The 17,343-nt window shown below is 44.4% G+C and overlaps 1 protein-coding gene across 2 annotated transcripts in view; it reads left to right on the forward strand.

Annotated features, from left to right (window-relative positions):
- The window catches only part of GRIK5 (glutamate ionotropic receptor kainate type subunit 5), a 447,945-nt gene that overhangs the window by 178,503 nt on the left and 252,099 nt on the right, over positions 1-17,343 (forward strand). For both annotated transcript variants that reach the window (XM_040327322.1, XM_040327323.1), the window contains exon 2: positions 13,659-13,801. In XM_040327322.1, coding sequence (XP_040183256.1) covers positions 13,711-13,801 — 91 coding nt within the window. In that variant the 5' untranslated portion in view covers positions 13,659-13,710. The remainder of the gene's footprint in view (positions 1-13,658; positions 13,802-17,343) is intronic.

Below are 17,343 nucleotides of genomic sequence, written 5' to 3' on the forward strand. Positions count from 1 at the left end.
TGGTACTATAGACTATCAGTGCTGAATTTTCATTTGGAAAATCCTAGCTGCCTGGGTTCTATACAATCTGACATAGGAAAAGTATTCAGATTGGAAGTTAAGATTTTCCTATCACTTCACTTCACTACCTGCATGCTTGCTCCTTTGGCAACCTCTGTATCATTCTTGGTGCAGGTCTCCAAAGGTTGTTTATGGTCTGGATTCCTGGAGGTGAGGTAGTTCTGTGTCTTTTGCCTACATGCTTAATACTAAAAGGTGTCCTTTTTTCCCCCGTCTCAAAAAGTTGGAAAGACTAATGCAGTCTCAGTGCCATTTAGTTAAATTTTATGGAAAAAGGGGGGGGGGGGGTTGAATCCTGCGCTAATCTAACTGAAAGCAATATTGATAAACATAAATTGAAACACCAAAGCTGCAACATAAACGTGATAATCATGAGAAAGAGCATTAAACGAACAGATAGTTGCGCTAAGTGATACCAAATATAATGAAAAATTGGAAATATATATATGACATTGATAACCAATGAATAAAATCGGTGAATATACTCAAAATAGCAGATAGCTCTGTGAGCATGCATCTAGGTCAAAAGAGATCTGCCTGTGAATGCAAAAGTGACCACAAAAGTGTAAAACAATTTTTTTTAGATATTAAGTTAAATTATATCTATGGGACAAAATGTTTTATGCAACTTTGAATAAAGCTAAGAAGGGTTCAAACCACTGTCATGTTTTTTTTTTTTTGTACTTGGGACCCCTGGGGAAAGCAAAATCCAGCAGGAGCTACAGAGTATAAAAGAGAAGAGAGGCACCTCTAAGTGTAGCAATATGGTCCCATTTAATGAAGGTACAACATTTAGCAACTCTGGTTGATGATTAAAAGAGGCACATCTAAGTATGCAGGGATCTGGGGTAAAGCGATCCACATAGACCGTCCTCCACACCGCCGGCTCTCACCGCTGTCAGTCTGCAATCGTGACCGGGAAGACTACCCTACAGTAGAGCGATCTGAAAGCGAGGCTTGAACGACTCGTGGAAGGGACGACATCAATGGTGGTGCAGCGGATGGTCTATGTGGACATCTTTACCCCAGATGCCTTCATACTTAGATGTGCCTGTTTTAATCATCAACCATGTCAGTTGCTAAATGTTGTACCTTCATTAACTGTAACCATATTGCTACACTTAGAGGCACCTCTCTTCTATTTTATACTCAGTTGTGACATGACGCTACTTGTATATCAAGACATCGCTTGTATATCAAGTCAAAATTTATTAAAAAATGTAGCTTGTCTTGCAAAATGCTCTCAAACCAAGTTACTCTCAAACCAAGGTTTTACTGTATAAGCAACATTTAAATGCTATGAAAACCACAATGACCTCATTCAATGGTCTTATTTGTATGCACAATTCAAATGAACTGCATACCAGCATATGCTAGCAGCAGTAGGTAACTCTGTTTCTTAGATAGATATTGAACGTTTGTCATAAAACATCTGTTGGACATTAGTATACGTGAGGCTCTTCTTATGTCATTGATATAACACAATCAAATCTACGCAAGCTTTGTGTGGAAATTTGGAAATGTTGCTATATGAAACCATTTACCTTATTATAGGTCTGGTGTGTTCATGACCTTTTTTCAGAGAAGCTATAATTGACGGAGCGGATGAGCCTTTATTAACATCTCATGCATTCTGTTTGCGTGCCTGAAAATTGTTGTGCCTGAGACGTGTGATTTGAGACCTGTTGGACATTAAAGTCCATCAATATGCTAAGGGAGTATTCCAAATGGGAGAAATTATCTTCTTCTTGATGTATAGTATTCGTATTTGAACAGGCCAATGCAGTATTATAAGCATTGTTCTCTTTTTAGATAGGGTGGTTGAGATTTATAGCTGGATTCAGAAAGATTTACGCCGGCGTATCAGTAGATACGCCGAAGTTACTCTGAATCTGCGCCGTCGTAAGTTTAAGTGTATTCTCAAACTGAGATACACTTAAACCTAGCTAAGATACGACAGCCTGCGCCGTCGTATCTTAGGGTGCAATATTTAGGCTGGCCGCTAGGTGGCGCTTCCGTTGAGTTCAGCGGAGACTATGTAAATCCCTAGATACGCCAATTCACGAAAGTACGTGCGCCCGTCGCAGTAAAGATACGCTGTTTACGTAAGGCGTTTTCCGGCGTAAAGTTATTCCATCAAATAGCTGGCCTAGTCAATGTTAAGTATGGCCGTTGTTCCCGCGTCGAAATTTGAAAATTTTACGTCGTTTGTGTAAGTCGTCCGTGAATGGGGCTGGACGTAATTTACGTTCACGTCGAAACCAATACGTCCTTGTGGCGTACTTTGGAGCGATGCACACTGGGATATGTACACAGACGGCGCATGTGCCGTTCCTAAAAAACGTCAATCACGTTTAATCGCGTGCGTGCCGCCGGAGGCGAGCGAGCGCCCCCCGCTCTCCCCTGACTCCCGTGCGCGTGCCGCTCGTTACAGAGTGGGGACCGGGAGCTGTGTGTGTAAACACACAGCTCCCGGTCCTGTCAGGGGGAGAAATGACTGACCGTCTGTTCATACAATGTATGAACAGCGATCTGTCATTTCCCCTAGTGAGGCCACCCCCCCTATAGTTAGAACACACCCAGGGAACGTACTTAAACCCTTCCCCGCCCCCTAGTGTTAACCCCTTCCCTGCCAGTGTCATTTTTATAGTAATCAATGCATTTTTATAGCACTGATCGCTATAAAAATGCCAATGGTCCCAAAAATGTGTCAAAAGTGTCCGCCATAATGTCGCAGTACCGAAAAAAAATCGCTGATCGCCGCCATTACTAGTAAAAAAAAAAGTATTAATAAAAATGCCATAAAAATACCCCCTATTTTGTAAACGCTATAACTTTTGCGCAAACCAATCAATAAACGCTTATTGTGATTTTTTTTTTACGAAAAATATGTAGAACAATACGTATCGGCCTAAACTGAGGAAAACATTTTGTTTATATATTTTTGGGGGATATTTATTATAGCAAAAAGTAAAAAAGATTCATTCTTTTCAAAATTGTTGCTCTATTTTTGTTTATAGCGGAAAAACAAAAAACCGCAGAGGTGATCAAATACCACCAAAAGAAAGCTCTATTTGTGGGGAAAAAAGGACGCCAATTTTGTTTGGGAGCCACGTCGCACGACCGTGCAATTGTCAGTTAAAGCGACGCAGTGCCATATCGCAAAAAGTGCTCTGGTCTTTGACCAGCAATATGGTCCGGGGGTTAAGTAGTTAAAGAATGGGAAACCCTCCCAAAGGGACATAATTGTAATCAGATTTTTTTTTATTCTTTCCTTATTCGACAAAAAAAAAAAACGGTTCTTGAATTTGAATATCCTTTAAAGTGGGCATTGTTTCATAAAATAACCAGTAGTGTATGTTCACAATACCTATGTATAATACGTACAGCAGCTGTGAATCTGCAGTCTGCTTTCTCTAAGAAACAATAGTAAGGTGGCATTTTCTTCCTCACTTCAATCCCTGACAGCTTCTATCTCCTGGCACCTTCCAGAGAACGCAGGCAGGGCGGTTTCATAAATATGTTTATGTGTCAGTCAAGGCTGCTCTTTTATGGCTTGTCAAGGTGTCACCCGGTGTAGATTGTATCGGCTCTGTCTGGTGTACAGCCTCGCTGATGGCGATTAGAATGTCTTTCTCCCTGCATGTATTATTCCTCCTCCTAGAAGTGAGTATACCTTCATCATGTCATCTATCCACATGTTCGTAACGGGACCAATTGTTATCCTGTCACTTGTCCCAGAATAGGGTGTCACACTGATGCACTTGATGACACTCACAAGAGTTCTCGCTGTTCTGTTTATGACGCATATCTTCACGTGTAGGACGCCGACCCTTTTCTCACTGTGTAATGTCAGTTTTTGGTTGTCCTTGGCTCTGTGTGTTGTGCAATGCCATTTCCTTTATCTACATATAGGTGTTAGGTACAGTTGCAATAAAAAGTATGTCAACCCTTTTGGAATGATATGTATTTCTGTACAAATTGGTCATAAAATGTGACTGGTACCATTCACAGTATCCGTTGTTGTGATCTTTGGAAAACGCTAGTATTGTTTGCTGCCATGCCCAGACAGGATTATAACAGAGTTCACACTATGATATCTTTAGAGAGCTTCAGAGAGACAGAGTTCTTCATTTCTAGTTGGACCATTTCCGATGTTCACAGCTGCTAGTGCAGCAACTTTTTCTGGTCCCTGGAGGGGGTGCTGCAGAACTACCTCCATCCAATCAAAAGGTCTGAAGCGTGTCTTATAGGTGTGCTGGAGTTATTTATTATGCTCAGCACCAGCAAAACCACCATTTATATTTAAAAAGAAGATAGTCACCGCTCCAATAGGGTATGTGGATGCATCCGTATCCTCTCAGAGAAACCCAGGTGCCGGCAATGCACAAAGCAATAGTAGAAATAAATGTTTGGACAGCCACACTCTGGAAAAACCTTCTTGGTTGCCTTTTATTGATAAAAGTTTTCAAACACCACACATCACAGCAAAGACAGGGGCATCCAGCTGACGTTTCGCACTATCAATCAGTGCTTACTCATAGCTAAGCTATGAGTAAGCATTGATTGTAGTGCGAAACGTCAGCTGTATGCCCCTGTCTTTGCTGTGATGTGTGGTGTTTAAAAACGTTTATCAATAAAAGGCAACCAAGAAGGTTTTTCCAGAGTGCGGCTGTCCAAACATTTCTTTCTACCATTTATATTTCCATTTAACATAGTTTCAAAATCCATAAACCAGCATATAATTTATCAGAATGAAATCATGATTTATTAGACACCGAAAAGGATATATTTCTGATGTACTGTACAGTACATTTCTCCTAGGAGGTCTAAGGCCCCGTACACACGAGGAGACATGTCCGCTGAAACTGGTCCGCAGACCAGTTTCCGCGGACATGTCCGACCGTGTGTACGGCCTAGCGGACAGGTTTCCAGCGGACAAAAGTTTCTAAGCATGCTTAGAAACTTGTCCGCTGGAAACATGTCCGTCGGACATGTCCGATGGTTAGTACGCCTAATCGGACATGTCCGCTGGTTATTACGTCTAACCAGCGGACTGAAATCCCGCGCATGTGTCGAATTGATTCGACGCATGCGTTGAAGCATTGAACTTCCTGGTTTGTGCACGTCGCCGCGTCACCATCACCGCCACGTCACCGCGTTCTCTGTCCGCGGGGATTTTGGTCTGATGGTGTGTACACACATCAGACCAAAATATCCCAGGAGACATGTCCAATGAAAACGGTCCGCGGACCGATTTCATCGGACATGTCTCCTCGTGTGTACGGGGCCTAAGATGTTTTATTAGCCTTTTGGACATTATAATATAGGCATGTTTGGTGTCTGGGTGGCATTTACTTCTATATTAGTGTAACCACTTTTTAGTAACATAACTCGGTTACAGTATTTTTTTTTTGGATTTTATGGATTATGAAGTAAAGTTTAGGGCTTGAGATGTATGGAAGTAAAGGTAGTAGTCAATATAGGTCACTACCCTGGTCTCACAGATGTGTATTGCTTTAACGGCACTCTAGGCAATTTACAATTTGACCTTTTTCGACAGGACCTCATCAGAAGTCCTGGCTAAAAGTGTTAGGCCTTGTACACACGATAGGTTAACCAGAGGACAACGGTCTGATGGACCGTTTTTATCGGTCAAAACCGATTGTGTGTGGGCCCCATAGGTTATTTAACCATCGGTTAAAAAAAAATCCAACTTGCTTTAAATTTAACCTATAGATTCCTAACGATAGGTCAAAACCGATCATTGGTAGGCACGACCATCAGTTAAAAATCCACGCATGCTCAGAATCAAGTCGACGCATGCTTGGAAGCATTGAACTTTGTTTTTTTTAGCACGTCGTTGTGTTTTACGTCACTGCGTTCTGACACGATTGGTTATTTAACCGATGGTGTGTAGGCGCGATGGACCATCAGTCAGCTTCATCGGTTAACCTATGACAACAGTCCTTCAGACCGTTCTCATCGGATGGACTGATCGTGGGTACGAGGCTTTAGAATGCCTCCTCATTCCTTCTAATTGTCTGCATTATGTTAAATGTCTTATGCCCCGTACACACCATCGGAATTTCCGATGGCCTTAAATCTGATGGAATTTTTCGTCTGAATTCCATTCAAGCTGTCTTGCATACACACAATCAGACCAATTTCCGACCGTCCAAAACGCGGTGACGTAAAACACTACGACGTGAGTTGCACACAGACGATAGGAAAACATGTTCTATTTTTAAACACCGACGGAAAAAAGTCAGATGGACTTTTTTCATCGGAAATTCCGATCGTGTGTACGCGGCATAAGGATGGTTTAAGATGGCAGCTTAAAGCGGAGTTCCACCTAAAAATGGAACTTCCGCTTAACCCACTCCTCGCCCCCTTACATGCCACATTTGGCATGTAATTTTTTTGGGGGGGGGAGTGGGGGCTTCAGGAGAAGGGGACTTCCTGTCCCACTTCCTCCTTCCGCCGAGGGGCTGGTAAGGCGATTAGCTTAATCGCCTTATTGCAGCCCCTCCCTGTAGGCGAGCGCCTGTCTAATCGGACGGCGCCACGCCGCTCGCGCATGCGCAGTGCCGCTCGCGCATGCGCAGTGGGTGCCCGGCCGTGAAGCCGAAAGCTGTCACTGCCGGTTGCCCACACTAGGAATGAAGGTGCCGGCCGGCGAGGGGGGGCGAGGAGCGGACCCCCGGCCGGCACGTCGCTGGAGCCATGGAGCAGGTAAGTGTCTGTTTATTAAAAGCCAGCAGCTACACTTTTTGTAGCTGCTGACTTTTAATAAACTTAAAAAAAGGCTGGAACACCCCTTTAAGCACAGACAAATGATTTTAATTTGGCCATTTTGTTACCAGCTTGTGAATTTTTTGGAAAATGAAGGTGGCATTGTGTTCAGTTGCACTTCCTCATCCTTTCCACACAGTGTGGGGTTCATCAAACAGCACTATTGTCACATTCCTATCAGTTTTTTTTTTGTGTCCTATTGGGGAACTTTTCCTTCCGCTTCCTGTCTTTTAGACATAACAGGAAATAGGAAAAGTGAAGGCAATCCCCTCTTAGACAGATGTCTTCGGAACGAGTGTTCCTATTAGAATTATTTTCTCCATACATCTGGTGACAATTCACAATTTTCAATTTCCCTTAACCTTTAATCTCAGTAACAATTGCCTGCAGGAAAAATAGAGTGCATCTCCATAATGGGTACTTGTCCCTGCCTTCCACATGTGCTTTTGTATTGTCACCCTTTCATACATTTGAAGATCTTCCCTCTTTTCTTGTTCTAATGATAACTCAACATTTTGGATTTGGAGAAAAGAGAAGTCAGAATTGCTAATACAAAGAGAAGCACGCAGCTATTTGGTACCCTTGGTGTACCCTTGGTGTCACGGTCAGGGGTCAGGTTCAGAGTCCAATAGCTATAGCAGTATAGAGGTTCCCATGACCAGCAGGATAGATATACAAGCAGGTCACCCTAGCAGATGACATGGGTACACCCGAGGTGCAGGGTCTAAGTACAAACCGGTATTCACCAGAGCTCCTGATGGTGCAGATGGGTTTTGCTGCATTTTAGTACCAGGTTGTGGTCCCCAGGATCACCCCACCAGGAGGTGAGTTAGCCAGGGACCAGTAGCAGATAGAGCAGGTAGAGATCAGGCAGAAGCCTAGTCTGTAAACAAGCCAAAGGTCAGTAACAAGCAGTAGCGAAGATACAAGCAGCAGCAGGAGTCACAAGTGCAAGATATTGGCTAAAGAGAGCACAATAATCTGGCAAACAGGAAGTGCAAAGGCATGGCTTAAATAGGAAGTTCATGGGAGGAGCAAAGAATTCAGGGTTTATGAGAAACCATATACAAGACAAGGTTGTCTCTAATGAATCAGGCAGGGAGCTGTCCAGCATCTTAGGTGGCTCAGCAAGAAGAGATACTGCCAGACACAGCAGAGGGTGCAGGTTCTTCTTCTCCTTTCCCTTTTTATCTCCTCCCTATACTCTTATTAAGCAGGTTTTATGTTGTACAACAGATATGCCCATGTGTGTATACTTTCCACAATACAGTGTCTACTTTGTACTTGGATATGCCAAATTTGCAAAACAATTTAAAAATAACTAAACCACAAAATGTTGGACTTCCTGAAGACAAGAGTCACCAGGACAAATAGAGGGACGACATAGGCGTGCGCACATGGTCACTCTGTGCAGCACAGATTCCCCCTACCGCCTAGGTTCGCCCCCCCTCCTTGCAGCGCCACCAGCTTCCCTACTCTCCTCTCCCTCTGGCTGTTTCTGCAGGGATGTTTTAGGATGAGTGGGGAAGAGGCCGGTAAATATGTAACTTACTCTAAGGCCCCATACACACGGGAGGATTTATCCGTGGATACGGTCCAGCGGACTGTTTCCGCGGATAAATCCTCTCGAGGATTTCAGCAGATTTTAATGCGATGGAGTGTACTCACCATCGCATTGAAATCCGCGCCGAAATCCTCTGGCGATGACGTGTCGCCGCGATTATGACGCGGCGACGTGCGCAACGCTGTCATATAAGGAATTCCACGCATGCGTCGAATCATTACGACGCATGCGGGGGATCCCTTCGGACGGATGGATCCGGTGAGTCTGTACAGACCAGCGGATCCATCCGTTGGGATGGATTCCAGCAGATGGATTTGTTTGGCATGTCAGCAAATATTCGATCTGCTGGAATCCATCCCAGGGGAGAAATATCAGTGGAAACAGATCCGCTGGAGTGTACACACCATAGGATCTATCCGCTGAAACCCATTTGCTGGGATTTTTCAGCGGATGGATTCTATCGTGTGTACGGGGCCTTACTTGTGACTAAATATGTAACTTACTACTACTGATCGGTAGTATGTGTTTGAGCTTTGGGGTGCATACCCTAATGCAATAGACTGCGCACACCTATGAGGGGCGAATCACGTGTGTCTCTCTGAACCTTTTTTGAGAAGGAGCTTGACTTCCTGACTAATTGCTGAACTCCTTCTGAATATAATTATTTGGCTGTAATGTTGACCCATTAGCTTTAAGTCTTATCATTCGATGAACTGTAATATGTATGGTCAGTAAAGTAGCAGAAAATTTAAAGTTCCTGACTTGAATAAACGTGTTCCAGGTTGGTGACTGAAAGTAATGGGATGAAAGGTTTAGTGGGACAACCGAGCAACTAACAGGAGGAGACTTTAGCACTGAAAGCAGGGCCGAGCCTAGGCAGGGTGCTCAGGGTGCTTTGCACCCAGGAGCCTGCAGAGGTGGGGGCGCCAAAGTGCCAGAGTTCTCTCCTCCCTCCTTCTCTCCTTGTTTGTGTCCGTCTAGAACTAGTGTTCTGAGTATAGGTGTGTGTCCGTCCAGAACTGATGTGTCTCTGACCATCTCCTGTACAATGTCTGTAGTCTCGGATCATCTCCTGTACTGTGTCTGCAGTCTCTGATCATCTCCTGTATTATGTCTGCAGTCTCTGACCATCTCCTGTACTATGTCTGTAGTCTCTGATCATCTCCTGTACTATGTGTCTGCAGTCTCTGACCATCTCCTGTATTATGTCTGCAGTCTCTGACCATCTCCTGTATTATGTCTGCAGTCTCTGACCATCTCCTGTACTATGTCTGTAGTCTCTGATCATCTCCTGTACTATGTGTCTGCAGTCTCTGACCATCTCCTGTATTATGTCTGCAGTCTCTGACCATCTCCTGTATTATGTCTGCAGTCTCTGATCATCTCCTGTACTGTGTCTGCAGTCTCTGACCATCTCCTGTACTATGTCTGCAGTCTCTGATCATCTCCTGTACTGTGTCTGCAGTCTCTGATCATCTCCTGTACTGTGTGTCTGCAGTCTCTGACCATCTCCTGTACTATGTCTGCAGTCTCTGACTGTCTCCTGTATCATGTCTGTAGTATGTCTGGGGGCTCTTTCTAACAGACTCTCTAACAGAAGCCCTCTCTGTGTCCATCGGAGAGGCCCCCCCTCCAGGTCCCAATAAAGTACTCTGCTTCTCTTCCTGTATTTTGTTTATAGTTAAGAGATCATGTAAGGATCCCAGGTTAATGAAGACTTTGTGGGGGAGCATCTCTGTGGTTGAGTCATTGCCATAGAAACATTTGTAAAGGGGAGGAGTTAGTAAAGTCACCACGCCCATGTGGGGGCGCCAGAAATATTTTTGCACCTGTGACCCGAGGATCGACCCTGACTGAAAGACTCCAAGTATCTTTTGTGACAGGGTACTTTTAGCCCTAGAGCTAAAGAGGTCTGTGCCTTAAAAGAGTAACGCTTTGCAACAGAGTTACTCTGATTCCAAAGCGTGGAGCTGGGCCCTTTTAGAAAAAAGGTTTAAATTATATGAATAAAAGCTGATAGTTGTAAGCACCCACAGCAGTGTGCTTAAATAGAAATGCATGTGAAATAAGAAATAGAATTCTTATGCTCAATAATGTCATTATCCCTTTTAATGCCACCGCCGCAGGTAATACGGCGTGAAAGTATTAGGATGTAAACAAACTCACAGCTGCAGTAGCATTTAGAAGAGCAAGCTTCGGGCTTTCCAGTAGAAGCCACACACTTGTCCTGGGCTTACCTCAGTCTTGTGTTAGTCCAGGACATCCATTGTAGCCTTTAAGATGTAGAACGTAGGGGAGGCGAGAAAACTCTGTTTCTCGATCTTCCCTGTGAGGCACAAACCCCAAAAATCTCGGCTCTGAGCTGAGCTGTCAGATCTTGGCCACTGTGGCTGAGATAAAAGATCCAGTACTGTCTAGTATTTACAGGGGTCAAGTCCTGGGGAAAAAAGTGTGGGAACTCCCACTCAAAATCCACTCCCCCACCAAAAAAAAAAAAAATGATACGCTCATATGCATAATTACTAAACCGCATGTTTTTTTTTTTAGATCCACTTGACCTTAGTAATCCTTAATGTTACTGGTCCCTTCCTGTATATGGATTCATCGGGTAGTGTGCGGGTATTCCGTCACTTCCTCGATGCCGCAATTTAAGCAAGTTCTTTCTAAATCCCGCGATAACTCGCGGCAGACCTCCGCAATGTCTCCTGGGAACTATGACAAAAGCTCCCAGGAGACATTGCGGCATCGAGGAAGTGACAGAATACCCGTACACTACCCGATGAATCCATATACAGGAAGTGGCCAGTAACATAAAGGATTACTAAGGTTCGCCTGCCCCTGACAGTGACTCGAGCTGGGCATCGCCGCTTAGTGGAGGATTGGCTCGGGCGGCTCGGCTGCTCTAGTCCTGCAAAGGGAACTGCGTTCCTGCTGTGAAAAAAGTGCAGGAACTCCGTTCCCATGCGTTCCCGCAGGACTTGAGCCCTGAGTATTTGCTTTTATCTGTTAAAGTAGAACTATAGGCAAACCTTATTTTTAATTTTGGATAGCATAAAGGAGGGTTATAACCCCTGTCAGATTTATTTTCTCCATCTGTGTCCCATTGTAGAGATTTCCCTTCACTTCCTGTCCAATAGCCAAACAGGAAGTGGGAGGAAATCCCTGCAAATTAGGGGAATTCATTGGGGACTGGAACAAAAGTAAGAACTCTGTACCACTAGGGTGTGTGAAGTTTTAGTACTGTAATTACTTAGTAATTCCTTGGGGACCCCCAGGTCACCAGAACTAATGTCGACTTCAGAAGATTTCCCCTCTATTACTTTTGTGGGGGCAACCCAAAATTTGGGATTTTATTTTCACTTTCAATGATAATGGTAAACAGGATAACTAAGGAGGGGGAATCTCCCTAACAGGGGCACAGAGAACCAGGGCCGGCCTTTGGGGTGTGCGAGCTGTGCGGCCGCACAGGGCGCCATGGGCAACAGGGGCGCCGTGCGTACAAGGGGTGTTTGGGGGTGTACCACACACTGGGGGGGGGGGTGTCAGACTGGCAACAAGGGGGGGCTACTCTGAACGGGGGGATCTGCATTGAAGGGGTGGATACACTGAAGGGGGGTCTGCACTGAAGGGGGGTCTGTGTAACATGCAGGGGGTCCATAGCTGCAGGGTTCTGTGTAATGTAAAGGGATCCAGTGATGCAGGGTGCTGTGTAATGTAAAGGGGTCCAGTGATGCAGGGTCCTGTGTAATGTAAAGGGTTCCATAGTTGCAGGGTGCTGTGTAATGTAAAGGGGTCCAGTGATGCAGGGTGCTGTGTAATGTAAAGGGGTCCAGTGATGCAGGGTCCTGTGTAATGTAAAGGGTTCCATAGTTGCAAGGTGCTGTGTAATGTAAAGGGGTCCAGTGATGCAGGGTGCTGTGTAATGTAAAGGGTTCCATAGGTGCAGGGTGCTGTGTAATGTAAAGGGGTCCAGTGATGCAGGGTGCTGTGTAATGTAAAGGGGTCCAGTGATGCAGGGTGCTGTGTAATGTAAAGGGTTCCATAGGTGCAGGGTGCTGTGTAATGTAAAGGGGTCCAGTGATGCAGGGTGCTGTGTAATGTAAAGGGGTCCAGCAGGGCCGGCCTTTGGGGTGTGCGAGCTGTGCGGCCGCACAGGGCGCCATGGGCAACAGGGGCGCCGTGCGTACAAGGGGTGTTTGGGGGTGTACCACACACTGGGGGGGGGTGTCAGACTGGCAACAAGGGGGGGCTACTCTGAACGGGGGGATCTGCATTGAAGGGGTGGATACACTGAAGGGGGGTCTGCACTGAAGGGGGGTCTGTGTAACATGCAGGGGGTCCATAGCTGCAGGGTTCTGTGTAATGTAAAGGGATCCAGTGATGCAGGGTGCTGTGTAATGTAAAGGGGTCCAGTGATGCAGGGTCCTGTGTAATGTAAAGGGTTCCATAGTTGCAGGGTGCTGTGTAATGTAAAGGGGTCCAGTGATGCAGGGTGCTGTGTAATGTAAAGGGGTCCAGTGATGCAGGGTCCTGTGTAATGTAAAGGGTTCCATAGTTGCAAGGTGCTGTGTAATGTAAAGGGGTCCAGTGATGCAGGGTGCTGTGTAATGTAAAGGGTTCCATAGGTGCAGGGTGCTGTGTAATGTAAAGGGGTCCAGTGATGCAGGGTGCTGTGTAATGTAAAGGGGTCCAGTGATGCAGGGTGCTGTGTAATGTAAAGGGTTCCATAGGTGCAGGGTGCTGTGTAATGTAAAGGGGTCCAGTGATGCAGGGTGCTGTGTAATGTAAAGGGGTCCAGTGATGCAGGGTGCTGTGTAATGTAAAGGGTTCCATAGGTGCAGGGTGCTGTGTAATGTAAAGGGGTCCAGTGATGCAGGGTGCTGTGTAATGTAAATGGGTCCTCTTTGTGTATGTTTAGGTGACCAGGGGGCGAGGGGTGAAGATGGGGGGGGGGGGTGCCACAGGATTAGCTTGCACAGGGCGCCTGAACACCTAAGGCCGGCCCTGCAGAGAACAATAACGTTTTTTGCTCCCAGACATCAAGGCTCCTTCTCAATACTGCCATCATCTCATTTTTCAACCTGCATTAGAAAAATAACAGCAAGCATTTTATCGGTCAATAAGGGAAATACATCTGAGTTTTCTAATCTTCCCCTACTGTTTTTAATCTCTCAGGCTCTCTTTAGAATGATGCTGCTATTTGTCCTTACAATATCTCTCTCTTTTTTTCCCCCTACAGGTGGTGTCAGCGTGGCTGCGCCTCGATCCGTCTCCATGAGGAGTAGAAAAAGATGCTGCAGCCTGAGCTGGGAGCTCCGCTCCTCCTACTGCTCCTGAGTCTCACCTCCCCCGGGGCCCCGCTGCTGTCATCTCTACGTGTCGGTAAGTGCCTGTGACATATTTACTTTATAAACTGCTAGTAATATCAGCCAGCTGCACATCGTCTGCTTTTCTTCCGACAGCATCTTTCTGTATCACAAGGAACAATTATTACTTATTTGTAGTGCAGTGATTGCTGCCTGTCTTGGCTCTGGTGGGAAAAGTACTCTTTTGGAATCAGATAACTGGGGGGTGGCTAAAAGGGTTGCAGGGGGTGCATAGGTTCCTGGGTTCTTGAGGTCACTGGGTCAACATGTAAGTGCACCTTCTTCATGTGCTCACAGAGCATTCTATACTGGTTTCCTCTTCCTTGCAAGTCACTTTTCTTTTCTGTTTTCTGCTATTTAGGCATTTGTAGGCAACCTAAAAAACACAAAATGGTTTTATTAAAGTGTCACTAAACCCACATCATCAAAAAATTCAATAAATGGTGTATTGCATGCTGTTTGTACTCATTCAGTCACTATGGGATTAGTTTTCTATATTCTGCAAAAAAACTGGTTGATCTTGCTGTTCTTTATCGCCTCCTTCTGTTCAAGTCCCCATTGCAGCTATGGATTTTTCAGAGCAGTGTTGGCAGCTCTGCCCATGCTCAGTTTTCAGTGAACTTTTATGCTGAGTATTTCCTCCCTATCACATCTGAGCAGCCCATGTGACTAGAGTCACACATGTGGACGTATACACAGTGGTAAATGCCAGACCACGCCCTCCCTCCTCCTCTATGCCCACGCAAAAATCCAAAACGAACGACAGATTGCAAAAGATAGTAGGACAAGCCCCAATAAATTATTCAAATATTATAATAGTAAAAAGGTCAGGTCTGAGAATGTAGGCTTTTTACAAAATAATCTAGAGTGGGTGACTGGGGACAAAGAGAAGGCAAATATATTAAATACTTTCTTCAGCTCTGTGTATACAAAGGAGCATGTGTGAGCTCATGTCCATAATGGGGATGATATTGGCACAGCCCCAAATGATTAGGCATGTGCATTTTGTTTCGTTCCGAATCGAAATTCGGACAAATTTTTCATTATTCGGACATTCGTATGCATACGAATTCCCGAATTGTAATATTAACGAATTAACCGAATCCGAACGAACGTTTTCTAATCGAAAACCCGCAGACAAAATTCGATCAAACTCTAAAACAAATTCTATTCGACTGGAATTCGAAAACAAATTCTATTCGACTGGAATTCGAAAACTAATTTTATTTGAATTGAATTTGAAAAACAATTCAATTCGAAAACAAATTCGAATGAAAATTGAAAGCAAATTTGAATCAAAATCTAAAAAATATAAATCGATTTCTAAAAAAGAATGCAATAAAATAGAATATAAAATAATAAAACAATAGAATGAAAATCAAAGAATAGTAAAGAACAGAATGGAATTTAATAGAATGTAATCAAATACAATAGAATATGACCTGGCTTCTTGTATCTATCTTCTATCTTCCATTTTCTGAAATTCGAAATTCATATAGGATGAACTCAAATTCGAATAGAAAAATATTAGAAGAGTAGAATAATAAAACAAAACTAAACGAATTTTTCCCTTTTGCACATGCCTACAAATGATCCACAATGGCTCACAAGTGATATGGTCCAGCAAAATTTAGACATAATAATGGTGGATAAAGAACCTGGACCAGATGGCATCCACCCACAGATCCTAAAAGAATTGAGCTCTGTAATTTCAAAGCCATTGTTTCAAATTTTTAGGGACTCGTTAATGACAGGAATGTTACAACTGAATTGGCGTAGGGCCAATGTGGTGCCTATATTTAAAAAGGGATCAAAGTCTTCACTAAGTAACTATAGACCTGTTAGTTTAACTTAAAGCGGAGGTCCACACAAAAAGTGAACCTCCGCTTTTCAGAACCCTCCCCCCCTCCGGTGTCACATTTGGCACCTTTCAGGGGGAGGGGGGTGCAGATACCTGTATAATACAGATATTTGCACTGCCCCTTACCGCCCCCCCCCCCCCCCCCCCCCGCTGTCTTCTGGGAAACACACTGACAGCGGGGACCAGTAAGGACGGGCCACACCGCTCGCACATGCGCAGTAGGGAACCGGGCAGTGAAGCAGCAACACTTCACTTGCTGATTCCCTCACCGAGCATGACGGTGGGGCACCCGAAAGACAAGCGATTGCTCGGCTTCGGCTGGCAACATCGCGGGCGCACTGGACAGGTAAATGTCCATTTGTTAAAAGTCAGCAGCTGCAGTATTTGTAGCTGCTGGCTTTTAATATTTTTTTTTTCGTGGGACCTCCGCTTTAACCCACGAGTTTAATAAAAGACCACATAGATGAGTTTTTGCTGGAAAAAAATAATATTTTAAGCAACAGACAGCATGGATTTATGAAAGACAGAAGTTGTCAAACAAACCTGATTTATTTTTATGAGGAGGTAAATAAAACCTTGGACAGAGTGGTGGCTGTAGAATACTTGGATTTTGCAAAAGTGTTTGACACAGTTCCCCACACACGGATAGAAGAAGAAAAGTTTGATATGAGCTTTTGGTCGGAAATTCCGACCGTGTGCAGGCCCCATCGGACATTTTCTGTCGGAATTTCTGATAGCAAAAATTTGAGAGCTTGTTTTCGTGTCGTAATTTCCGATCGTGTGCACGCTGCATAAGGCTTGGAAAGATCAATTTGTAAATGGATAGAAAACTGGCAAAAAAAAACGAATTCAGACAGTCGTAGTTAATGATTCTTACTCTGAATAGTCTAAGGTTATCAGTGGTGTACCCCAAGGTTCAGTGTTGGGACCCTTACTTTATAAATGATATTGGGTCTGGGATTAAAAGTACCATTTCTGTCTTTGCAGATGACACCAAACTATGCAGTGGATTTACGTCCTTTCAGGATGTCTCCAATTTACAAGCCGACCTCAATGCTCTGTCCAATCGGACAACTATTTGGCAAATGAGGTTTACTGTTGATAAATGTAAATGTATGCACTTGGGGGCTAAGAATATGTACAACTGGGGAGATTCATAGCGGAGAAGGATCTGGGGGTTTTGGTAGATCATAAGCTCAATAATGGCATGCAATGCCAAGCTGCGGTTTCCAAAGCGAGCAAAGTCCTCTCTTGTATAAGAGAGGTATGGACTCCAGAGACAGAGATATCATTTTGCCCCTGTACAAATCATTAGTAAGACCTCATCTGGAATACGCAGTTCAGTTTTGGGCACCAGTTCTCAAAAAGGATATCGGAGAACTGGAGAAAGTGCAGAGAAGGGCAACCAAACTGATAAGAGGCATGGAGGAGCTCAGCTATGAGGAAAGATTAGAGGAACTAAATGTATTCACTCTTGAGAAGAGGAGAATAAGGGGGGATATGATCCACATGTACAAATATATAAGGGGTCCATATAGTGAACTTGGTGTTGAGTTATTCACTTTAAGATCATCACAGAGGACAAGGCGGCACTCTTTACGTCTAGAGGAAAAGAGATTTCATCTCCAAATACGAAAAGGTTTCTTCACAGTAAGAGCTGTGAAAATGTGGAACAGACTCCCTCCAGACGTGGTTCT

This window comes from Rana temporaria, chromosome 10, assembly GCF_905171775.1.
Source record: "Rana temporaria chromosome 10, aRanTem1.1, whole genome shotgun sequence".
In the NCBI taxonomy this organism is placed as follows: Eukaryota; Metazoa; Chordata; class Amphibia; order Anura; family Ranidae; genus Rana; species Rana temporaria.